General features: G+C 39.0%; 1 protein-coding gene across 1 annotated transcript in view; it reads left to right on the top strand.

Annotated features, from left to right (window-relative positions):
• The window catches only part of khdrbs2 (KH domain containing, RNA binding, signal transduction associated 2), a 78681-nt gene that overhangs the window by 14894 nt on the left and 36541 nt on the right, over positions 1–27246 (top strand). Inside the window, exons 3-5 of the mRNA XM_012920390.2 lie at positions 10844–10960; positions 16046–16192; positions 25758–25885. Of these exons, the coding sequence (XP_012775844.2) occupies positions 10844–10960; positions 16046–16192; positions 25758–25885 (392 nt within the window). The remainder of the gene's footprint in view (positions 1–10843; positions 10961–16045; positions 16193–25757; positions 25886–27246) is intronic.

Genomic DNA, 27246 nt, shown 5'->3' with positions numbered 1-27246 from the left:
AATTTGCTGTTTCCTCCTCAGGTCAGCATTAAGCAACTAATTAAGCTTTGTTCAGGACCTCTTCACTTAAATTGATTTAAACACTATGAAAAATAGTGACTGAATTGGCTTCTTGGGGGGGAAAAAAGACAAAGAAATGTGTTTTTGTGCTTCTTTTTCCCCCACATCTGTTATCCAAATATAAGATGTCTTATTGGTCAAAATTGCATCCTCACTGTAAATGTTAAAATATCGTTTCACTTAGAGCACACAAACTGCTTTTAATATATTATATTTATATTTAGTGTATATTAAGCTTTTGGGTGGGTATGAAGAGCACTGACACACACTACAGGCATCCATCAGTTCAGCTGGTGGGTTTTCTTATAACGCCAGACATATGGATTCTGCGGAAGCATCGATTTTCTTCTTGAAAACGTAAAAATTGGAGGTAAAATTAAATTTCTGTAGATAGCGCATGTTCTGCTTTATATCCTACCTGCTGATTAATTGCATTCACTTTTAGTCCCATGTGTGAGTCTGCTCCTGATTAGATGGTTAATGAAAATCAGTGGAGCTTGCAGTTAAGAAAACCCGAGAAGCACGGAGGTACATAACAAATACATTTAAAGTGTTTTCATCATTTTAAACATGAAATTCACAGGTGCAATAGAGAAGCTCAAGTTTGCCAATGCTGCACAGTAAGCAAAGCTGCAGTCCAGAGGGACAAAACAGTTGTCCAACAACAGCTTCTGTGACCTGATTGCACAGTCAGCACCCCGCAAGACTGCAGTCTCACTATCTTAAACATCTTGGTAACACTGCACTTTCATTTAATGATAATTTGGCATATTAAGCAACTCTCTGATCAAGTGCATGGCCTGCAAAGTGAATGAGCCAAACTAAAAAGAAAGCAGAGCAAAACTTGGAGCCATGAGGTAAATTGGGCACAATATCCAGAACTTTTAGGGGGGGGGGGAACCTAGTTAAATGAATGTTTTTGCATCAGTGTCACACAGATCTGAATGTTGGTCCTCAGTTCACTGATCGATATTTGATTTTGTACTTTCACAACATCTGGCCCTGCCAAGATGCACAAACTAATTGGTTTAATTACACTGGAATTTTCTGTGTTTGTGACATCAACTCTTCAATAACGTCCAGTCAGATTTTCTGTCACCGGTGGCCGTGCAAAACACTGTTCTCTCTCATTTCAGTAGTCTGGCAGGGCTCATTCTTGGTTACAGCTTCCATCTTACTGAAGACTAATTAAATGCAAAGTAATTAAATTATTGCATGAGAGAATCCTTCTGAGTAGTTTTAGATTTGACAAGATCACGTGTAATTGTGAGTAAAACTACCAGCGCTAATGAAATCACTCCTAATGGCACATTGACAGACACGCTGCAGGTTTTCACTTTTAACATGTCACAGCAGGAAATGCACGGTATTGTTAATAAAAATGTGAGGATTCAAATATTCTTAGTTTATCATTTGTTCCTCTTGTTAACTGTCTATACTGCCTATGAAAAGTCCTGTTTAGTCTAATTCATGTATGCAGTGTAGTCTAGTTTAATGTTTCTGTGCTATAGATGTGATAATGGTCGTGTTAAAGTCACGTTAAGACAATCCAGGGTCACACAAGTGTATAATAATGCTAGATAACGTCATTGACTCAAGTATAGACCACACAGTATACTTGCTTGTTAATACAGTATCACTTGACTGCATTTCAAATGTATGCAGATACAAAGAATGCTGCCAAATCAATACAGACACAGCATAGTACGGGGATATGGTTTTCATTTATAAGAGATGGTTTGCAATTTGCACATCAGTGCTGCACAAATTTATTAGACCACCTTTCATAAAAAAACAAGGAAAAAGAAACTATTTCAGCTGAATTCACTGGACTGAATCACATATTTATGCCCAAACATTGTGTCACGGAGGAGCAGGGAGGACTCGGCGCAGACTGAAGTCTCAGAAAAACAGGTTTATTTACACACTCCAGGTGCACTATATACAGGTGAGGGAGAAGGGGGCCAGGGTTCCCAGGGGTGCAGAGCGGGGTCGGGAAAAGCGTCCAGAGTCTCCAAACCAAAACACGAGAAATCTGCATACAGAGAACAAGGGTTAGCACGGAACTTTCACGGACAGAGCTCAAAACTGGCTGAGGCTAAAGTAGCACTGACGAGCGTTATTCAATAGTCCAGCGGCGAGGTGCTCTCAGTCACTGCCTTAAGTAGCGGGAGCAAACAGGGTGAGGAGCCACAGGTGATTGCCTACAGGTGGTGGAGGCCGGGAGCTCACAATGAGCTCCGCCCAGGCAGCGAGCAGAGAGAGAGGAGAGAGAGAAAAGACAAAACATAACATGTAGCCACACAGGGCCAGCCGAGCAGGCACGGGGACCGTGACACATTGGCCTTCTCCGAGAAGTCAAAAATTAATAAATCATAACAGTGAACCAACAAAACAAATTTTTCTGATCAGAAATGTAAGTAAATAACTGTAATTTGGCATTTTAATAAAAAAAAATGAGGTAATGTACAGTTTTTTACTGTTTTTCATCATTAAAATTAGCAAAAAAAAAAGGAACCTCTGGACAGATCTTCCTCTGACACAAGCAGATCATTTTTTCACTGTTCTCTTTCTTTCTCCGCACAAAATGATCACTTGAGAACATACTTTAATCTGTGTTTCACTATCACACACTTAAACCACACTCATGAGCTAAAACATGACGAATATCCTGCATACTTAACCTGCGATAGCACAACATCATTAAAGTTGTGCACTGGAGCAGATCACTGTTTCACTTGCACGTCTCCGCCAACACTGGGGTGCTTGTCTATAGTTTGCCCCCCACGCCCCCAAACTATTTTATCCAGGTACCCACCGCTGTGACTAGGTGTTGCTCTCAAACCTTGCCATTTTGAATATTCTCTGCCCCATTTGTCTGACAATAACCATTACCATAAGCATTTCACCAGCATCAAACACAGTGACTCAAAGCCTGTTCATTTGAATCTCAGATCTTGAAATGCACTGTTTTTCTGAGATAATTTCACTTGTGATTGTTCATAATGTTTTGGCTCATCAGTACACTGTGGGGAAAAAAAGAAGAAAAAACAGAAAACAGAAAATGTTTTGGTAATTTTCTTCCAGCACATTACCCGTTTTTTAACAGCAAATTTCTGTAAATGGCAAAAAAAACAACGTGTGGTTTAAAAACATAAGTAAAAAAAATAATATGGAAAATTCCTTCATTTTAAAACAGCACATTTTACTGTATCTTTGCAGATTATTTTTACTGTGTATAAAGTTCAACATTTGTGGAATTACAATGGAAATGCTCAAATAATATAATATAGTAAGCCAACCTCATAATTGAGATCAAATACTTCAGCTACAGCAAACAGTGTGTTTGTAAAAGTGTCTTAATCTTGATAAAATTGTGCAGCAGCATGTGTGGAATACATGAATTCAGCTTGGTAAAACTGCAGCTTCTACACCACCTTTCTACTTTTATCTTATGTACTGTTGCAGACTGACCCATCAGATAATGAATTACCCGTGTGGGGTTTTTTTGCAACGTTTTCTGCAAAATCTACAGCAATTTTTTTGTTTGTTTGTTTGTTTTGTTATACAGCCTGTGAAAAAAAAGAAATTTGGCCTTGAGACATTGCTTCAGTGACCTTACCAACATTTCTATTTTTAATCTTCTCTAAAAACACCATGAGACCTTGAAACAGCGTTGAGTTCAGTTAGCAGGTGAAAGAAGTTCATCTGTATCTGTCCTTTCTTTGGTATGTAAACAAATGAACCTTACACAGGGTTCTCGTCAAAGTCTTGAAGTTTTGCTCTAAGGTTACTATTTACTCAGCAAAAGAATATGATTAAGATAATCAGCAAAGACATTATCATTTAGATTCATCTAGAATTTATCCTCTGCTGTTTAATGAGACAGTTTGATTAGCATCTCTTAACCTTGGGGTATGAAGTGGTTTTTAATTGGCTGACCTTGTCAGCTACCTTGAGTGTAGAGCTAGGGATTTCTGCAAAACTGAATATACGAGAATATTATCTAAAAAATAGTTGTTCCCTTTTTATTAGAATAATGATTTTTCTTAAATAAAATGGACACATTTCAACCCGGTATTTTCAAACTATTATCTCAGCAGGTTAACTATCTCCTCTGCAGGTAAATGGAGAGCCCAAAACACATTAAACTGTATTTTGTCCTTGTGGATGCCACAATTTTGAGCTTATCTGTCTGTTATTGTGACCTTTAAATAGTGCTGTGGCTGCAGTGCTGCCCATACAGAAATCCCATTTTTGTCTGCCCAGAGATGTCAATGTCCTAAAGAAAGGCCTATCACGGGGAAAGGTGTTTTCCTTAGATAAGTACTGAATACAGTCAAGGGAGTACAGGGTGTGAATTAAAATTAAGCACTTATATGATACAATCACAATTCCAACTCGGGATCCTACCGAGTTAGTGTTTATGTGATGACTGTGTGATGTGATGTCTGCTCGTGAGACTTAAAAAATTGTAAGATTGTGCCTTCCTATATTAACAACAGTCCATTTCTGGTAGTACATAATGCCTTCGTTTTTAGAAATGTGACAGAATCAAGTGAAATATCTGGATATGGCAACAAAAAAAAATCCACAGTATGCTGTTGATTGACACTATTATCTCAAAATGAAATGCACTATAGGAATCTCATGCAAATTGTAATGGATAGATATCTGCAAGAAGGCACAGCCTGTATAAAAGATAGATGCAGCCTTCAATATTAGCTTTAAAGCCAGCAGGGGAAATTCAGGGGGCTTCAAAAAGAAGCCAGTTTCTATCGATGTCTGTGAAAAAATGGCCCTCATCCTCGCTTGACTTGAGACCTCGGTAAACAATTTTCTAATAATACTCAGTCACCAGTCGCTTGAAATTATTTAGGATGACATTAATTTGTAAAGTATAGCCACATTTAAAGTAAAGTAGGTATTAAAAATAGGTGTGCTTTGGGCTGTGTGTGCCATTCCTCAGATCCATCCCTTGCAATATCACTTCTGGCTCCAAATCGAACAATAAAAATTAATAAATGTTTGGAAAACAACTCTGTTGCCTTTTCAATCAATGGTCTAATCAATAGAATAGAACAAATCATATCAATGAGCTCACAGAGAACTTCACACTGTTTCCCCCCTTCATCACTACAGAGCATTTTAGTATCTGTCAGCTCATTTTTGCTTTCAAAGCCCAGTTTTACTTTGCTGATTCACGCTCTCATCTTTCCTGTTTATTTCACCAGGCGGATATTTTAGTGACAAAACACAGATAAACCCATTCTTTGCTAGATGCCTGTTAGCACTCATCAGATAAAGTTAGAATGCAGCTGGTGAGCACAGCCAGGCAATTAGCAGCTAAAGAGCCTAAGTTATTCGATACCAAACTAAAGCAAAACTGACAGTGAATACTGCTTTTGGTTTCATTTGATAGACACAAGCATGGCTGCAAGTTGTCGCTAATGCTAATTAAAGTCTGCTGGATGCAACCAAATAGTGTGTTTAGTCCAAGAAGCTATTACTGATTAATTATCCCATTAGTTAGTTGTTGGCCTGGATTCACTAACTGCCATAATACGTTGCATTAATGTCATTAACACAAACCTTGTATGAAGATTTGTGTTAATGTGCAGTGAAACACAGTGAAAGTGTTCACCATGCGCTCTCGTTTTGTTTCATCTTGAGTGTGGTTTGTAAAGCTCTCAGTACGCTGAATAAGTAAAATGTCTGTGATGAACTGAAACATTCAAGTGTGACAAATATGCAAACAAAACTAAAGAAGAGGGAAATGCAACCCCATTTATTTCCAAATAAGTTGTGACACTGTGTAAAATATGAATAAAAACAGAATGCAGTGGTTTGCAAATTATTTCAGTTTAACTGATGATACTACAAAACTACAGTTTTAGTAACAGATCATTTATAAGGTAATTTTTATTTCAGCTGCAAAAGACCAGAAAAGCTTTGTAATGTTAAATAGTTAACATTTAATTAGTAGTAAAAACTTGTCTTTCTCTTGTTTTCACTTCAATACACTGTGAATTTTAAATGAACTGGATGTTATTCTCATTTTAAGAAACCTCCACACTTTATTCTAAACTAAGCTTCAGAGAACAACTTGTATTTCTTATTTAAAAGCCATGGAGCTGTTATAGACTTGCGAGAAGGGAGCTGGGTTTGTGTGAACTTGTTAGTCTTTGTTCTTTCCCTCTTCCTTAGGTTTTTTGCATATTTGTCACACTTAAATGTTTCAGTTCATCACAGATATGTTATTATTAAACAAAATTAACCCGAGTAAATTTAAAATAAAGCCTTTAAATTAGCTTATCTTTTACTAAGGGAAAAACCTATCCAAATCTTTGTGACCCTATGTGAATAAGTAATTTCCCTCATTAAAATAATAACTCATTTTACCAACAAGAACGGTAACCAAGCTTTTACAGTGACTTAAGTCTCATATTGCCGTGGAGGCGTTTTGGACCACTTTTCTTTGGAGTATTGTCATAATTCAGTCATAATTCAATTTTTAGCCATTCAGAATAGACTTGCTGGTATGTTTTGTATCATTGTGCAGGGCACAAACTGATAGCTGGAAGTTGTCCTTCAGGATTTTGAGGTAGAGAGCAGAATTCATGGTTCCATCAATAACAGCAAGTCGTCCAGCCCCACACCATCATGCTACCACCACCATGTTTGACTGTCGTCAGTGCACTCTTGGATTAATTTTGGTAGGCCGGCAACTCCTGGGAAGCTTTACCACTGTTCCAGTTGTTTTCCATTTGTGGATAATGGCTCTCACTGTGGTTCTCTGGAGTCCTCAAAGCTTTAGAAATGACCTTGTAACCCTTTCCACACAGTTAGATGTCAATGACTTTGTTTCTCAGCTGTCTTTTAGATCGCAGCATGTTGTTTATTTCACATTCCAGAATTTATATATATGAATGGAAAATATTGCATTTCTATTGTGATGAACTATTCCAAGTATTTCACTGTAAATATTTAGAAAATCCAGCTTGAAGTATGACTTGTATCACATGTCTCATGTCACCTAAAGATGGTCTGTATCTATGTTTTTTCTTTTTTTATTCATTTTTTAGACAAAAGTTGTAGATACACGACAGAAATGACTGATTAGCATTAACATTTACAGACAACCTCTGTTCAACACGTCTGGCTTTTGACTGTGTTGCCCTTCTGAAAAGCTCACCAGGTGTCCTCCCCTTGCCACACTGCTCCCCAAACAACCACTCATCTGCTTCCTTTAATGTCCGTGGGGCTGATAGGACACACTCATCTGACACGCTCGCAGCCCAGTCATCCCAAGCTGTCATTAAAGCATAAACCTCTACCTAAAGCTTTAATCCTCCTATCAGAGAGGACCTGGACTTCCCCAGTACCACAGCTCACTAACCTGGCAGTGAGTGCCCTCAGGACATCTGCTGATCTTGACTGGCCCCAGTGCACTGCATAAAAGGGCAACAAATTTTCCAACCTGAAAGCTAAAAAGTTGTTTTGTTATTAGATATGCAATGCCACAGTGGTTCGACAAGGTGCAAAATGTCAGTATTCTTCCCTTGGAACTGACCTTATACTGAAGAATGGAAACAAGCTGCTTTAGCACTTAAAAATATATAAAATTAATAAATAAATATGAGGGGAAACATCAGGAGGGCGCTGAGTGCCTCCTTTGATGTTTGCCTTTTATTTAGCTTTTCTCATATAATCACATTTATTACTTTAAATTTAGGAGCATAAAAATGAACTTGTAATGTATTTTCAAAGTGTCATTATTTTTTGAATGTATGGAAAAAAGACCTTTGGTCTGCACTCACAAATGGGTCTGTTTTAAGTGTACAAAGATCTCAGCATTGTAGGAAACATAGGACGTCATAAAAAAAACATAAAAGGCAAAAGCCAGCAGGAGTGATTTCACCAAATCAGTCCAGCCCCTTATAGACAACAGTGGCAGTATTGTTATGAATAATGTACATATGTGGTATTCCCCATATAATCAGACCTTCTAATTCATTCATTCACTCATTCATTCATTTAAATGTGATGCTTTAAAATTACAAAACCTTTTCTACAGGATTTGGTAGTTGTCAAGCTGGAGACATTAAGTTGTGCAGCTCACCAGGATTAAACTAATACAGTGCATATAATTCCCCGTTGCTTCCAAGTTTTCCATGTTTGGGATCACTCTTGGTTCACACATTTTCATCCTTTGATTTACAAGTCTGCAAAGGTGACGAAGAATCCAATGTCAGGTCTCAGTCACTGATGAAGGCAGCTTTCACATTTGGTGTGAATGCAAACACAAAAACCAAAAAGTGTGAACAGAAAATAACCCCTTTTTTTAAATGAAAACTCACAGGCATTTCTTGTTGTGTCAACATTTTTTAAATCATTTAACACAGAAACATCTGTGTTTACTGACATCTTTAAAATAAAAGTTGGAGTTTAGGAACATACGGTACAGAAGCTGAAGCTGGGATGATCTTGTTTGTAAAACTGGGAAAGGAAGAACTGATGTGTATTACATATATTACTGTGGAGATTACCTGTGCCTGCAGGGTGTCCTAGCTTTGAGAGCGCAGCTTAAGACTTACCCACCAATGTAGCATCGCACCCGTGTAGCATTGATGGACAGCCTAAAAAACCACGGGGACCTCTAGTGAGGTGCCTTATTAACTGTAGCACCTTGTGGAGCCACACAGAACTTTGTTGTTTGCTCACACACCTCTGTTGGATTAATTCTTGATGGAGTTCTCCTTTAGAAAAATGTATGCAAATAGGCAAAACACAAGACGGCTGAGACGTACATTCATCAGTTTGACAGCGCATTTGCAACACAATGAAACATGCTGCAAATACTGAGATGCCATTACAAAAGGCAAACCAGTTAAAAAACAATGCTACACACGTGTCTTCAGACTGTTTGTTTGCAGATGCAGGCCACTGAAGGAAGCACAACCACGAAACAGACACACTGAGGTGCTTTTGAAAAGTGCTTTATTCAGCTACATTTGTAAGCTGTGTCCAACTCAATCTTCACCTTTTTCGTTATACCCTGTGAACTTGTAAGGTTACACAGCGCAGAGCTTCGTATTTTAGAATCAGTATGGAGACCAAAACATTAAAATTTGGTTTTCAGAAGAAAAGAAAAAGAAGACCCAGAGTGTGCAATACAGCATACAGTACAAACAAGGGTTTCATTCCAGCCATTTTATCATCGAGTATTTGTTCAATGTTTGAAATGTCTTTGCGCTTAATTGTTGCATGCACAACACCCTTCCTTCTAATATCTGCACACTTATCAGTGTTAAGACTATAGGGGGTATATAGAATCATTTCAAACCTCATTTAACACTGAACCATACCCCTTTCCGAAGCTCAAATTGCTCACCATGGAGCAGCAGAATGGCTCCAGACATTCATTAGCTTAATGAAAACAGGCCACTCTTCTCCTACCACCCAGCGAGCGGCTTCCCGATGTAGCCACAACGACCATCTGCTCTCCAGCTCCCTGCCAGCTATAGGATAGTCCTGTCAAAGCAGCTGAAGAAAGGCATCCACAAAGGCGCCTTAATCATTCAGATCAGAGGACAGGCAAGGACAGCAGATTTTTTTTTCTTCATATACACATCCCCTGGCGCCTCAAAATCCTGGTTGTGGCATTCACTTGTGGTGTTAATGATGTTCATTAAAACAAGTCAGCCCGGCACAAGATAGATGGAAAATTAGTGTCTGTTTCATAAATTGACGGGACACTTTAGGTTGAATAAGCTGAGCGAGCAGTTATTGGAGTTGCGTTGCAGCAGCCGCACACAGCTGGCAGTAAGGTTATGAGCTCTTCTCACGGTAGGAGAACCTGCTTTGTGAAAAGGTTAATGTCATTTTAGGGCTGGACAGAGTGTGTTGCAGTAGGCGGCTGACCACCTGTTCAACTCCGGAGGTGGTCTACTTTTAATCTCACCTAACAGGAAACATTTGAAAGTCGAAGCTGGGTTTTTTAACAATTAAAAATTGTGTGTTAAGTAGTGTTAATAGTCATCCCCACCCATGTTTTCAAAAACTGCCAGACTCACTGCAGTCGCGTTATGAGTTTTACCTTTTAATAACTGGTAATCTCAGCAGTGTTGTGGCTACCCAGAGTTACTTTTCTCAGTATGAACACTAGCTGGTGCACAGTAAGAGGGAAATGATAGCCCCAAGGCTTTAATCTAATAGTTTGTCATCAGGATAGTATTACTTAATTTCCCACTGGGAAGAAAGTCATTATTTCTGACTATCTCAGCACTGACCTCTGGAACAGTCTCAGGAATATTATTGGTTTGAGTCCATGTTCCCATTCGTTTCCTTTCTCTTAGCATGACTTCGATGACCCTAAATGCCACTAAGACGCATGACTATCGAGGGCATGGAGCAAGCACAGGACAGACACATATGCTGGAATGAAGATGAGAGTTGCATTTACCTTTAATGTGCTACACACAGAGCACCATTATATTGATTTATTACAGGCTACATTTCAGCTTTTTCTCACATGATAAATGATCAGTGGAATGTGAGGTTATATCGATAATAGATAACTAATGGCCAGCGGTGATCTTTCATGGTTAACCTTTTCTCTGAAAAGATCAAATCCCTTTTACATGCAGCACGTAAAAAGAGAGGATGCTTAGAAAACAGTTATATGGAAATATAAATCAGCTTTTTAACTATTAATTCTCTTCTTAGGTATGCAGGACACTCTGATAAGGTCTCTCATTGCCATTATTCTCCTCTTGCATAGTTTAATTTTGTAGGGAAGCTGCTGGGACCACGGGGAAATTCTATGAAACGATTACAAGAGGAGACAGGAGTGAAGATGTCCATCCTTGGCAAAGGGTCCATGAGAGATAAAGACAAGGTAAGGCGTCTATCGATTGGTGCTGAGATATAGCTGTTTGGCTGATCAAAGATAAATATTTACAAAGACAAAGCTCTTGAAATCCTACCAAAAGCACAGTGGAATATTTTAACCAACACCATCTGAGCAGTAACTGAGATGAATAACACCCAGAATAAAATTAATAGCTTTCACTTGACAAACATATGTAGGCGAAAAATGGGAATGTTTTTCTGTGTTGTTTAATAGCATATTCTGTAATCGTCAATTATGAAGGCAAAGTAATGAATCTCTTTGCCAAAGTCATTTATTCTGCTGACATGTGGTCCCCTGGAGCCAAACTTATCCGAGCGTGTACACAGACAGCCTGCTGGATCTGGTATTCACGCTCATAACAGGTCGCACTGTGCTGCTCTAGAGTTACATTGCTATTATTACTGTAGCCTCTGATTCAGACATTCAGACATGACAAAAGACTTTCAGCCTTATCGCCTCTTTGGTGAAACTAGAGCTGCATTTCAATACATCGAGTACATATTGAGGGCAAAACAGTGCAAAGGCTGTTGGAGCAACTTTACAGAGGCTTTAACTGATTTCATTTTTTACACTTTTTTCCCTCTTTTTTTACAAGACATTTGTTATTCGAATTTACAGCTTTCTTCAGGTTTATTGAACTCGTGTAGCTTATAGCATGCTGCATAAAGTTTGGCTGTCCAACACTGCTGTTTCCTTTCACTGTCAGCATTCCCATAGCTTTGTTTGCAGCTCGCAGTTATGTGCAAAAACAAGTTCTTAAGTGTCTTTGGAGAGCACTTCCTCAGGAACATATAGCAGACAGGCATAGTTAGAGAACAACCTGTGAACATGGAGGAGCACTTAGCAGCAGGGGTTTTCAGCACATACATCACTGTTTAGTTTGGATCACCCACAAAGCAGGACAAGAACACACTACAACGGACAGTCAGGACTGCAGAAAAAAATCACCAGTGTCACCTTGCCCTCCATTCAGGGCTTATAAAAAAAAATCCAGAATCAGGAAATGAGCACACCCTGAACACGGCCACCTCCAACTCTTCCCCTCTGATTGGTGCTGCAGAGCACTGAGCACCAAAACAACCAGACGTCTGTACAGTTTCTTTCCACAGGCTGTCACTCTGATCAACACTTAAATCGCTCACATGGTGTCTGTACTAAACAGCCACCATACCTGCTACAAAAGCACGCTGTATATACTGTATGTTGTATATTCTATATACTACATACATACTGTCAAGTCCTCAAAGAAGAACACGTATTGTTATTGTCTGTTTGTCTATTGTGTTAAGTCCATTGAGTGCAGCAAAGAAACGGGAGATCAATTTCTTTTGTGTGTACACAATAAAAGTGATTTGGATTCTGTTGATATTTAACAGAAAGATAAAAACATGAACTTCCAATAAATGCCACTGGAACAGTAAATGTAATTATGTTTAATTAATTACATATGATTATGTAATTATGTTATCATCAATAACGTAATCGCAGGACCAGAGAGACTTAAACCCCTCAAACAAATCTGTTCTAATGTTCATCTGTGTAAATTATATACAGTCCATTTAATAACTGTTCTGATTAAGGTTATGAATACGTGTATTACGCAGCCTTTAGATCATATACTTGCATCTACATACACACAGACTGATGCTTAAAATAATTTAAGCATGTCCAGCTGAAGTTATGCTGTGACCCTTAGATTTTCAGTATAGGAGGTTTAGGATGATCTTGATATGTACTTAGCCATGTATGCCCAAACTAAAGAAGCTTCTGTTTTTAGACATGAACAAGTTGGATTTTTTTTTTCACACTTTCTTTTAAGATAACACGCAGCAGAAAATAGCCTGTTTCACACAGAGTCCTACCATTTTAAAAAAACTCAGTAGTGTGATTTAGACAAGCTGTCAGGATAGAGCGTGCACACGTGATGGTCACCTGCTGGAGATGAATGCACCAGACAGTTAGCTGCTCTATTCGCACATCAGCACAGTCTAACATCACACAGTGTTTTTATTAGAGAGCTGAGAGGCTAACGTCCAGTCTGGCTGCATTAGACGTTATGATTCTCACATGCACCTCGAGTCAGGTAATGTCTAGATATGTTCAGCTCTGCAGTAAATGTCTGGAAACAGCATTATTAATACAAGACACATGCAGTTATTAATATTTATTTTACCAAGATCAATATTAATGCTATACATGCAAACACATTTTTTTTTAAAAATGGACCAAATAGATTGAGATTATCTGCAGAATAGATGAAATCAGTCATTTTCTGTGTGATAATACCAAATATCAGTTACAGAAAATTTATATAACTGAATAACTGAGACTAAGTAATAAGTGTTTAAACTTTGTATTGTAAATAGAAATTAATACAATAAAAGTGACCTTTTATGGACCTAATGGTGAGATGGAAAGTCTTCCTTTTGAAGGCACTGAGATGAGGATATTTTTTTTGCACCATCTAATTCTTGGATGTACCTTGGCTGGTGCAGGAGTTCATTTACAATTTTGGCTTACTGCCACTAAGTCCATTGAGTTTGCTCATGTGCTACATTAACTTGTCTTTGGTGTGCTAAATTAAGTAAAGAGGCACTAAAATGTTAATAACAGTCAAACTGTCAGCAACATAACAGTTCATTTACCTGCATGCTTTGCTGAGATTGTTATACTGAGCAAGCGGCAATTTTAATGTTCACTATGTCCCCTGCTATGTCGCTGACATGGAAATTCATCTTGAGGAAGACACGTGTTGTTTTTCTAGTCCTTGTCCTTATAAAGTCCCCGGCTGTATTCACCCAGCACACAGGACAATAATAGACTCTTAACAGTTGACTCTTACCAACAATGGCTACATAATGATCTGATTTTGCTTGGTGTTATCTGAGGGGTATTGATTTTGTGTACGGTCTAGGCAAGTCTGAGGCATTCTGTGATGAGACTGGCTCCCAGAGGTCCTGAGTGAAAGGCTGGCAGCCTTTCAAGGCATCTGGCCACAAGGCAGTGTCGAGCAGACGCCGCCAAAGCCCTATTACATTCAAAAGCACATTGCCTACACACATTTCTGCCACCTTATCCAGTTCCACATTTAGAAGCATCAGCCCAGCAGTAGGGTAAGGAGGGTAGGCTGGGAACATTTTCACAAGAGCACCTCACAAGCTAATATTAAACCATATGCTCAATATTACACTTCGTGTACAAGTAAGAGTTTATGTGGTGCTTAATCATAGAGTTGAAAAGTCCTTATTTCACCTCTCTGGTTCCAGACTATTTCCTGGTAGTCAAGGTTAACACCGCAGGCAGGACAGAATATTGTTTATATACACAACATATAATCCTTACAGCAGTGAACCACACAATAGCTTCAATTAAGCAGGCAGTCACGCTATCTAGCGTTTCAGGGACAAATTACTGTACCAGCTTGCAGACAGATTGGTCTGCCCACATGCATGTTTTGATCAGATACACAATAACCTAGGCTCGCTGACAGAGAAAGTGAAAAATGATGACATCTTGGGAGAAATTTTTAATTAAAGCCGGCTTCTCCCAGAGGGAAGGCATCGGCCCTGTGATGCAAGGACAAAAGTTTGAAGCCCCAGATTGGCTGATAAAGTAAAGTGCATGAGTGGCACTCTCACTTCTCTTAACAGCCACCATCAAGGTGTCCTTGAGAAAAGCACTCAATACCCAACTGTTGCAGCGAAGGATGAATGAAAACAGGTTTAAAAAAAAATCCTTAGTCAGTCTTTATTCTGACATGACTGAATATTCTGTACATTGTTCAGAATGCAGCCGCTGCGTTTGTAACTAGTACAAGTAGAAAAAAGGCCTCACATCACTTCTGATTATTTGTTAAATGTGGAATTGATTTAACGCTCCTTTTAAAACACAGTTACCACTTGCCCCGAGCTATACTGCAGATCTTTTAAGCCGTTAATGTCAGTGTGAAGCCTAAGGCAGGTCTCTGCAGGGCCCAGGTGAAGAATTAAAGGTGCTCCTGTGAACAGGAGTTTTGTGTGGGAGTCTGTATTGAAAACATGTTTACTTCGGTGCACAATGTAAGATTGAGATCAGCGCAGTGTGCCCTATCCAAACTGAACTTTCTCTCCTGAAATTCTTTCTTTTTGCCCTGCATCTTTGCTAAATGTGCAGTGCTGCGTTGCTTTAAAGCAGTGGTTGTTATTATTTCCCTGGCATGACTTTCTCCATAAGCTGACAAAAACTCACTTCCATATCCCACAGCTTTTACCAAATATTAACAATGATAGGGGAAATGACTACTAGAAAAGCATCCAGCTGGAATTCTAGCAAGAATGGAAATCAGTGTGATAGCTTCAGCAAGCATTTGTTCATTTTCCCATTTAACTTAATTTTGATGGATATTTTCCTCTGGCAATCCATTACCTTTCTCTTCCATCTCAGAATATTTATCGAAAGGTTAATGCCTCACCTGTCCACCAGGAGACCTCACTCTGTCTGCCTGCTTAGTACACCTGCTCCTCAACCACCCTGAAATCTGCAATAAACACATAACAAAAAACTGATATCAAAATTAATAATTAATCAAACAGCTCTTTGATAATCCAGCAATTTATGCAGTAGTGCAATTACTATGTGTTAACCCGAAGCTTGTATTGTGCTCTTTCAGTCAAGACCACTACAATAAAAAGACCATTCTTCAACATGAAGTAAATGATATCTGGCGGCATGACTCTGTTCAGGGACCCCCTTCGCGCCTGGCATGTGCAGACGTGGAAAGCATAATGCGGGGAGAGCACACCTCCCCGCCCTTTTCCATCTGCATACACGAGGAGCTTGAGGCAGGGAGAATGATGGGAAGCCCCCGGCACAGAACTGATCAGTGACAATAGATAAGACATAAAAAGCATGAAAAGGAGGAGCTGGGGTGGAGGTGGCGTTCCAAAGCAGTTTACAGATGTGCAGCATCTGTAGGGAGGATAAATGGCACCTTGATTTATTCAAATTAAACATTTATATTAAAGATATTAATTTGGTGAATTTCTAAAAAAAACACACAAAAAACTTCCCTTCCTCTTCTATTTTTTACAGGAAGAAGAATTAAGGAAAAGCGGGGAGGCCAAATACGCCCATCTGAGTAACGATCTGCACGTTTTAATTGAGGTCTTTGCTCCACCTGGAGAGGCCTATTCCCGCATGAGTCACGCCTTGGAGGAGATAAAGAAATTCCTAGTACCAGTAAGTTTAATACTTTACACGATTTTTCTTTGTAATTTTTATTCCTACACCGTCCTGTACAGTACAAACAAGCGCATTTACTGCTGACTTGACCATTTCTTCATCACCCTTATTAGCATGCAGCAGTACTGAGTTTACAGTATCGGGGGTTTGTTTAAATAAGAGGAAGATACGAGCGTGAAGCTTTTCTCTGCATTACAACTACCGTTCGACACTACATGCCCTTAGTTACAAATGAAAAATAATGTATTCAGCAATTAAAGTGCAGTATGGAACAACTTCCAAGACTCCAGCAACCTAGCCTGGAGAACTTAGCAATAATTAATGTGCATGTTGTGTACTCTCGCTGAGTTTAAGCTGTAAATATTAATCAAGCTTTGCAAATGTGACAAGTCTAATAGAGGAGCTGTGCTGCATGAGTCTGCTTTATGAAGTTCATGCTTCTTGCTATACTGAACCAATATTCATGCAAGAATTTTGTCTTGGTGGGCCAGGAGGATGATGATACCGCACTGAACAAAAGCAGCTACTAATGACTTCACAAAGTCTGCCAAAAAACAGTAGGGAAGTACCTGATTATAGATCCGCTCCTGATGTTTCTGTGTGCACGCTTTTAGGGAGAATGCTCGAAAACAGTGGTTAAACACTCCATCAGAAGTTAAGCTAAAAGCCAAGAGAATCTATTTATGTGTTTGTTGGCTGGTGAAAGGGAAAACTGATGGGAACAATTTTACCACTTTCAGTTCCTTGGTGCATTCTTGCTGCTCCTAACACAAACTTGTGAACATGTGACTCATTACCAAGTGGTGCAAAACAACCACGAGAACTTACCCGTGCTGTAAAGTGTTGCATGCAAAGCAATTAGTTGAACCTTTAGCAGCTTATGTTTAAACCTGCTTTTCTAAGCCTTTTCCCCCTTAGTTTCCTATTTTTGCACCTGTGAGAAACTCAGTAATCTCTTCTAAAAAAGGACCCCTCTTACTTTTTTGTAGTAAACTGCATTATTTGATGCTAATCAGTGTGTACACAGGACCAGCCGTGATATAGGACTAGTTGTTTTTTAATATATCCACTCATTCAGAGATTTTAGGTTAGTTATTTTAGATCTTTTGTAAAGATTTGTCTGCAAAATGACCTGGGAAAGAAGCAATTAGCTTTTAATTGCAGTAATCCGAAAATGATTACCGTGGAAGTACATTTTGGGCAGGTGGATGTTAACAAAAATGCTCCTTTAATCCAAAATGAATGCAAGATTAAGAAAACTGTTAAATGTTGCTAGTTAATCAGACATTTCCAACACTAATTTCACGCTGAGTTAGAAAAATAAACCCCGTATTTACTGAAATTTGAAAAAAACACAACGCAGTAAGGTAGGCAACATCAAAATTCAGCTTACACCTTCTCCACATGACAATAAAATCACATTAAAAAAACTTTAGTACCAATTTCAGAGCACATGTCCGCTGCCTCGGGCATATTATTAGGATTTTGCAAATAAACTGCACATAATGCAACACAGCAGGCATCTGTCAGTAGTAGTAGTGACAGATGTTTCACGCCTCAGGTGAGGAGTGGCATATACATGTCCTGCTATTTTTTTTTAAATTGCTGCATAATGCATTAGGAGCTGCATTGTAAAACATGTTGTCAGAGACGTGCTCTGATAAATCGTGAAAAGCAACATATGGTTACAGGTGTATTTGCGGTGTACTCATGCATATGTGAAAGAAAAGTTGGATGAAGCCTTTGTGGACCCAGAGTGAGCTGAGCAGTGTCTAGTAGCCGAAACCAAGTAAAGAAACCAAGCTTAGCAATGCTGTCTTTAAAGACACAACTATAGTAGAACAGGATGCACAGTGCCAGAGCACTACAAAATGAACTCTAGCAGGCCACTGGTATGAATGCCTCTAACCAAACAAACACAAGCAACTTTCATGAGGGAGGCCAGAGGCCCAGACGTCGTCTAATGAGCTCTGTGCTCACTGCTCAATACTATGGGAGCAGATTGGCCTTTGCCATAAAATACCAGAATTGGCAGGTCCACCACTGGTGCCCTGTGCTTTTCACAGATGAGATCAGATTCACCTTGTGCACATGTGAGAGTCATGAAAGGGCCTGGAGAAGCAATGGAAAACTTTATGTTGTCATTGTTCAGCATGCCCAGTTTTTTGTGGATCAGTGATGGTCTGGGGAGGCACATCCATGGAGAGATCCACAGACCGCTACAGGCTAGGCAACGGCACCCTGACTGTTGTCAGGGACCTATTGTCAGACCATATGCTGGTGCTATAGTTGCTGGGTTCCTCCTAATGCCAGAGTATCCAGGCAGTTCCTGGAGAATGAAGGAATTATACCATTGATTGTGCCTGCCTAACATGAATCCAATAGTACAAATCTGGAACATTATGTTTCCGTCCAACCAACATTGCCAGGTTGTGCATCAGACTATCTGGAAGCTCAGTGATGCTGTGGTCCAGATCTGGTAGAAGATCAAAGGACCACATCATCAGGAACATGCCCACGCTTTGTCAGGCATCTATACAAGCATGGGGGGGGGGGCACACAAACTACTGAGTATTATTTTGAGTTGCTGCAATGAAATTTCCTTCTATAGGTTAATACATCATATTTCTATCAAATGATGCAGCATCCTTCTGTTTCTAACACATCCCACCCCATATCATTATAGCACCCAGCATGTTTTTTCCCATTGAGATCTGATGTGTTTTCAAAATGTTCCTTTAATTTTTTTTCCTTTTTTTAAAAAAAGCCCTAAAATATCCATCTCCTAAGAAACTTGGCAGCTGAAAAATGGGGGAAAAAAAGAAAAACCCCAAAGCCACAACAGTCTCTCAAGAGCACACTCCCAGCAGTATAGCAGAAGTTTACTCGGTCCTTCTCATCTTCACTTGTCTCTTTGGTCTCTCTTTGCCGAGTCTCCTGCTATTGCCAGAGCTCACTCCTTCTCTGTGCCAGGCATTCATCCCAAGAAAACAACTCCATGGCCTCCCAGCCCTGGGTGCCTTTGCCCATCTTTTTTTCCTTGCTTTGTTGTGGCGCTTTCCTGTCTCCATTTTTAAACATGGTTGACAGGGCAAGTGTGCCTCATTGCATTCATTTGGTAGATGCTGGAAGGACGTTAGACAACCCCCCAAAAAGTTTCAGAAAACATACAAATATCATACCAAAATAAAAACATGAAAACTATAAAATAATAAAATCTATTAGCAGTAAAATATTACGATGTGGCACCAGGTGACACATTAACCAAAACTTGCATCACAGGTTTCTTGGATTGGTTGTTAGTATAATTAACTACATAGGGACCCATGCTGAATGTCAAATTACTGTAAAGAAAGATCAAACTTGTTTTTCGCACCCTTCTTCTTTCTGCTCTGATTGACTCTCTGTTGGAGCTGGCCTCAAGTGGCCATTTGAGGAACTGCAGTTTATTGCAGGGGTCAGGTTCCATACTGTTTTATACTTGACACTGACTATTTTGTAAGAGCCTAATTATATTCAGCTACTCTTTTAATATGTTCAAAACAGAGGTTTCTTTTCAGCTCAATAGGAAATGTAGAGTGTAGCTCATACAGAAGTTGATCATCCTGCCACAAACATGCTCGATTTGAATCAGAGCTCCCCCGTGGAAACCTACCACTGACTCCCGCTGGCATTTTGCTGGATTATGCTTCATAAACCAACATGATGCAGCAGGCAGAGTCACAGAGATGCGTAGCTGTCTACCACAATGCCACATGCGTGCTATGGTCACTTTTAATTAGACATTAGCATCAGTTGATCATTTGTTGGCCATCAGAAACAGAGCACATACAACTAGATCTGAATTTTGTCAGAAGCTGATACAGAAAGCTTACCAGGACTTACAATGAAGCAGAATTGCAAATCAGAAATCAGTCCTGTTAGCTCACAATTTATGCATCTAAAAAGAAAAGAAAAGCCTAATCAGTGCGTTACTGTAAAGACAGACGCTTGTGAGGCCTTCATCTTGGGCCAAACTGCAATGGAAGCATTTTGGCAGATAGCCGGTGACACAGATACTTTAATGAGATATACACTGCTTATTTGTTTTTCCATAAAGTCAAACAAAATTAAAACTGCTGTAAAAACTGACCCAGGTGTGCTTGGGTTTACTCATACTGCACTATCCTAATTATTTGGCCCAGACGTCCTGGGTGAGGAAGCTTAGAGACCACCTAAAAAATTGGTCAGGGATGTAGAGTTAAATATTCTGCATTATTATCTCCATAATAGAGCCAGACTGTGCACAGCTAATTGCTGTTTGTGTTGAGCTAACTTTGAAAGAACTTGTAATGTGAAAGAACTTAAAAAAAAAAGATGCATTAGTTAGAATTTGATTCTTTAATAGAGCTTATCATTGTATTATATACAACTGGTGTGCAAAAAATATGAAGTCTTTTATCTAGTACAGAGGACAAGATATGTCTGAGCACTTTTCCTGAGGCAGTCTATTCCCCACTCTTTGTTAGATACACCTTTCAGGCGCTTGGTAATGCAAGTGTCTAACCAGCCAGTAACATGGGAACAAGTCAAAGCATTTAGTCATGTGAACATTGGCAAGACAAGCTGCCGACTTTCAAACTGAGCATCGGAATGGGGAAGAAAGGTGACTTTGAATGTGACATGGTTGTTTATCAAACCAGTCAAAATATTGCCTGGTTTAATGAGTCTCAATTTCTGCTGCAGCATTTGGATGGTGAGGTCAGAATTTTGTGCAAACAACATGATCCATCCTGCCCTGTATCAACAGTTCAGATTATACTCGAGGATATATGGGAGGGATAATTCACTGGCGCACTTTGGGCTCCTCAGTACCACCTGAATATAATTCAAATGCCACACCATACCTGACTATGTCCATGCCCTTATGACCACAGTGCACCCATCTTCTGAGTCTTAGTATAACTAAGTGTTAATAGGAAAATTGTACTTAGTAGTCAGTATAATCTTTTAATGATATAAGTTTGCATATGGTAGAATACTGCATGTAATCATTTGTGTGTAGAAGTATATAGTTGGTGGCATATTGAAAGAATGTCTCATCCTAGGAGGTCTGTAACATTCCAGGGTGTTCACCCCCACATCCTAGGAGCATGGGAGAGGTCGTACCTTGTCTTATTGTTTTACGGTAGGATTAACGTAGCTATGTCAGTTTTAGTCTAAGTGCCTTCTTTACATATAGATGAACTGTTGGATTTTCCAGACCAGCAGGTTAAGGGAAGTCGTTTATGGGGTCACACACACACACACGTACACCTCCACATTCCAATGTAAGGAACAAACGCTCACTGAAGTATAAATAAAGACCGGGGCAGTTTCTCAGCGCGAGTCTCAGTTCTGGAGACTGCCCTTGCTAGCAAGAAGTTCTGTGTGTTTCTCTTCTCTGAGTCTTTACTGAAGAAGTGTTTTAGAATATATTTCTTAACACTAAGTCAAGTTGCTTCCAGCAGGTTAACACACCATGTCACAAAGCTTAAATGATCTCAAACTGGTTTCTTAAACATCTCAGGGAGTTTACTGTACTCAAATGGCTTCCACAGTCACCAGATCTCAGTTCAACAAAGCACGTTTGGGATGTGGTGGAACAGAAGATTCACATCATGAATGTGGAGCTGATAAATCTGCATGTTTTTATCACGTCAAGATGAACCAACATCAGAGGAACGTTTCTAGCACCGTTTTGAATCTATACCACAAAGAATGAAGGCAGTTCTGAGGGTCCAGCCTGGTACTGGCATAGTTTACCTGATGCATAGCACCCACATTTAAACATAGATTTTGTTAACACCTTCAAATTCAAATACATACATTCACACTGCCAGACATTTCTACGAATCCAGTGAGTCTCTGAGTACACAGCTTTTTGATTCTTCAAACACAATAATAGCACTAATAGCACGACTCTACCCCTTAAATGCATTATGTTGGGAAACAAAACAATCTTATATAATCACTGTAATCCAACAAATGTCACACGATTTATTCAAAAGCTAAGACTGATCCATTTTCTTTGGTTTGTTCATGTCTTTTAATATGATGTTTTTGTTGGATAAATGTATTTACCTTGTTCAATACTGCCGCAGGTGTCAAAGGTGATCTGACATGACAGCGTCACTTATAATAAAGCTGATGATTGAAGAATGCCAAATTAATTTGACTTGTTATTTTCTGGCCACAGAGACAAATAGCTGGCAGACGCAAACATCACAATGATTGGTAACACTGCACTTCATGTGTTGACCTCTTTAAGTCTAACTTAAGCTCTGTGAAGGGCATTGCATGTGTACAAGGTCATGCATGGTCAGAATTAATCACAGTGTGCAAACAATCTGGCTCGAGAAGCCTCAGCTTGGGCTTTATCTCTGTATACTCATGTTAACACCTTTGTCAACAGTCTACTTTCACAAGCTCTGGCAGGTTTGTTGAGCTTTGAATGAGCTGCCAGATTTCTTATTAAGAGCTCTGCCAGTCTCCTTGAATTAAACAGAATGCTGTAGGCCTTATTTGTTCATTATAAGAACGTGCACAGTCTGTCACATGTCCACCACCATGGTTTCATTTTCTTCTTTCACGGTATGTTGGTGTCAGTGTTTTCAGTCTTTATAATCTGTTCATCATATGGCCTGTGCATGACACACAGCCTGTTACTGTAAATGAAGACATGTCTGACATGCTGCAGTTTAATGAATGCTCAGTTTTGCTGCAACAGTATCGAATGTGTTCACATTCACCGAATCAAGGTTGCTCACTATAACAATGATAAAAATTTCTCTTTTTTTCCACCTCAAAATCATGCTCCATTAACTTCTTAAGAAACAGTGAAGGTCAGACATGTAAAGAAGGAGAAGACAATTTAAGTAGAGAGACACTAACCTCTTGTTTTTAGATATTCTTTCTATGGTTTGAAAAATGAACAGTGTGTGCTGCAAATCCTTCGACAATATGTGGCTGAAAAATTTGATCCTGAGGAAAATTATGAATAAATTAAAGAAGAGCGTGATTGCAGATTTGTCTGCTAAAACTGACGACTGATAACAAGTCTGCAAAAAGGGTTACATTTCACACATTTAGACAGTTAATGAGTTCAGATTTTTTTGTGTTCACACAGAATTAGTTTAATCTAATAATAAGCTTTTGTTGAAGATCTGATTACATTCAGTCCTAACTATGCAAATCACAGAGTGGGTAAAGGATGTCTTGTAATATCCTCATGACTAAATGTGATGTGATCCATAAGCCTGGCCTGTAGGTAGGAAAGGACTAAACTCCACGTCAGGGGTATTGAACCTGTGCCTCTGGCTCCTTTGTCCACCCGCCCATGACAAAAAAAACAGATGACTTTGAAAATAGAAATAAAAAATTGCATTTTTAAACCATTTTTATATTTATTTAACATTGTTGTAAATGATAACTTGCATTGATTGTCCCCTAAACATAATAACTGCTGATGCCACCCTTGGCAGCAAAAACTGTAATCAAGCATGTGATAACTGGCAATGAGTCACATTATTGTGGAGGAATTTTGGCCCACTCTTCTTTGCCAAATTGCTTTAATTCAGCCACATTTAGGGCTTTCCAACATTAGGAGCCTGTTTACGGTCATACCAGAGCATCTCAATGTGATTTGAGTCTGAAATTTGTCTAGGCCACTCAAAAAAACTTAATTCTGGTTTTGTTTTTGAAATTTTTTGGTTCATTGTCCAGCTGCATAACCCAAGTGAGCTTGAGCTTCAGGTACAAACTGGTAGACGGACATTCTCCTTCAGGAGTAGAGAGCAGAATTCATGGTTCCATCACCAAGCAGCAAAGCAGCCCCAGACACTACCATCACACTACCACAGAGTTTTTTATGAAAAACTCTGTTAGTTTTGCAGCAGATGTAACGGGTCTGAAACCTCCCAAAGAAATTCAGCTTTTATCTCATCAGTACACAGAACATTTTCACCAAAGTCTTGGGGAACATCAAGATGTTTTTTGGCAAATGTGAGCCTTTGTGTTCTTTTTGGTCAGCAGTGGTTTTCTCCTTAGAACTCTCCCATAGATGCCATTTATGCCCAGTCAGTTTCTTATTGTTGAGGAAAAGAGGCCTGCAGCTCTTTAGATGCTTTTCCCTGCTCTTTTGTGACCTCCTGGATGAGTCATTGAAGCGCTCTTGGAGTATTTTTGGCAGACCCACCAATCCTAGGAAGGTTCACCACTGTTTTCTCCATCTGTGGATAATTGTTCTCACCATTGTTCACTTGAGTCCCAAACCCTTAGAAAAGGATTGTAACCTTTTACGGACTGATAGATGTCAATGCATTTGTTTCTAAGCCTGTTCTTAAGGGTTTTTTAAATCATGACATGATGTGTTGCTTTTTGAGGACTTTAAGCCTACTTCACTTTGTCAGACAAATTGCATCCCTTCCCTTCTCTTTATCAAGGAGAAGGGAAGGGATGCAATTTCCTTTTTACACAGGGCCACATAAATTTGAACATCTGTTTCCCCCCTTAATAAATAAAATCATGATTTAAAACGTAGATTTTGTTTTTATTCGGGTTATCAGTGTCTAATATTAAAATTTGTTGGAATGTGAAGTGTGACAAATGTGCACATACAATGGACACCACAAATTGGCTCTTTCATGAGTAAAAGTTGAAATTGCTGCTCATAGTAACATATATTGGGTTTTTATGTTTGTTCGAGAGGACGTATTTTTCTTGGGGCTCTCCTTTTAGTCTGTGACACCAGATCATGCGGTCGTAATGTGCTGTCATAAGCAGTGACAGCCAAAGAAATCTGTTGCTGCCTTGGTGTCATTATAGAAACATTTCGCCCATGGTATTGAATCCCGTGGACTCGGTTTAAGTGTTTCGTAAAAAAAAAAAAAAAAACCCACACTTGTTTATCTGTCACCAGTGACAAGATAATGAAGGCTGTTTTGTCCACTCCCTTATCTGCTGTGTCGCGATCCATATCATGTTGATAGCGGGCTGAGAAAAATGGTTCAGAATCGCAAGATAGCGATATTCCACGCAAAGTTGTTGAAAGTGTCAATTACAGTCTGTGTGCAGACAAATCAAGGGCTATTTTTGTATTGCATTAAAGTGAGAAAAATATTTGTCTGATTTAATTTCCCGTTTCTGTTCTCCTCATCCAACATCAAGATAAATTTTGCCCTAAATTTTTTGGTTAGACACCTTTTCTTTTTAAAGGCCATCTGGGAAGTTAACACTAGTCTTCGAAACCTAAACAGGAAAATAGTTTTTCTTCTTTCCCCAACAAACCCGCGGCTCATTTGAGAAATATTTATTGCCTTTTTCTCCACCACTAATCTTTCCTCTGCGTTTTGAGTCAAACCATAACCAAAAGATTCTTCACTGGCTAGTCACCGCTCAGCAAAGCCACAAGCTCCCCTTGGGTGTCGAGATAATTTTAATTTGATGACATTTGCTGCTGTTGCAAGCATCTGTTGCAGTCAGAAGACAAATGACCTTCTCTGTTTTGTTTTCTTACGAGACGTGCTGCATTTTGTTTCCACAGGATTACAATGACGAGATCAGGCAGGAACAACTCCGAGAGTTATCCCTGTTGAACGGCTCTGACGAATCAAGCAGAGGGAGGAGTGTTCAAGGGAGGTGTCTACGACCAACAACCGCAATAACCACAAGGTAAAGTTTTAATTACACTCACAAGCACACATAAATACATAATATTTATACAGACACTTCTCATCCTAATTATTAGTTTATTTAAATTATTTTTTATTTTTGGTGTTTTATCATTTTTACTGGTGTGTTTCTTGTGTGATATTTAAAACCATTTCATTTTATTTCTACTCTTTTATGAATTCACTTGCTTACATCTGTGCAAAAGCCAAACTCACATTTCATTTCTTTATATTCTGAACTGCATTTTTTCAAGTCTTCTTAAACTATACTTTTATGTTTGAAGGTCTTTCCGAGTTTTTCCTTTGGACACTGGCTGGTTTATTACCAGTTTTTAAGCGCAGACTTTGTACTTGACCACTTGTTTGTTAGGCCACTTAATACTGACCTATGGAGCATTCAAGCATAAAAAAATCACCCAAACCAGTCTCATGTTTACACAAGAAACAATTCTAAATTGCTTCAGGCACTTTTTACTTTGTAACTTCTTGGCTGCTGCTAAAACTTCTTTAGCTGAAGTATCCGAAAATACTGGAATTTACCATGAATGGCATAAAATAGTATTTTTGCACCAACAAAGTGATTCCTAAAGAGCTTGTTGCTGAAAACTTGGTATATCTACAGCAACAGTATCTCAAAGTCATGTCTTTAAGAAATAGCAAAAAATCCAGCAAAGATGGAATACAGGACCTGAAATATGCGTCTACTGTTCGCCCAACCTCATTAGAAATCATCACCATGGAAGCACAGCTGTCAAAAAGCCATTCTTAAACAAGGGAAACAGGAAGAAAAGGCTGAGGTATGAAAAATTACACAACAACTGATTTTAAAATCAGCAGCAAAAAGGTCTTTTGGTACTCCATATTCCATATCTATAGTCTATATTCTTCTGTAAAACATGACAGGGGCTACGTCATGGTTTAAGGCTGGTTTAAGAAAAACAAGATCTCTCATGTCTAATAGTCAATGCAATAAAAATGTGTAATTTTATGCATTTGCAGGTAATACAGAGCCTAGCACCTAACCTGCTCTGAATGACAAAATAAATGTGTTAAAAAATAACAATGAGGCACCCACCTTCATGGTGAATTTTGACATTAATTGGTTCACCTGTACATGTTTCTGTATTTTATGCAAACCAGTTGTGAGTATTCCTAATCATATTGTATTTAATATTTTTTAATGGTTTCTTTTCATTTTTTTAAAATTTAAAATGTGAATTGTTTTCCGCGTAGCTCCTGTAGGCCAGCCTATGCAGAAACAATAAATGCTACAGAGCATTTCATTGGATCAGACGTTCACGCATCCCTCTATAAGTCTCCTTTTGAATTATTTATTTATCTAATTGTTGAGCAAACTGACCT

This window comes from Maylandia zebra, linkage group LG13, assembly GCF_041146795.1.
Source record: "Maylandia zebra isolate NMK-2024a linkage group LG13, Mzebra_GT3a, whole genome shotgun sequence".
Taxonomy (NCBI): domain Eukaryota; kingdom Metazoa; phylum Chordata; class Actinopteri; order Cichliformes; family Cichlidae; genus Maylandia; species Maylandia zebra.
The sequence above is the reverse complement of the archived record's forward strand: the minus strand, read 5'-3'. Positions and strand labels throughout refer to the sequence as shown.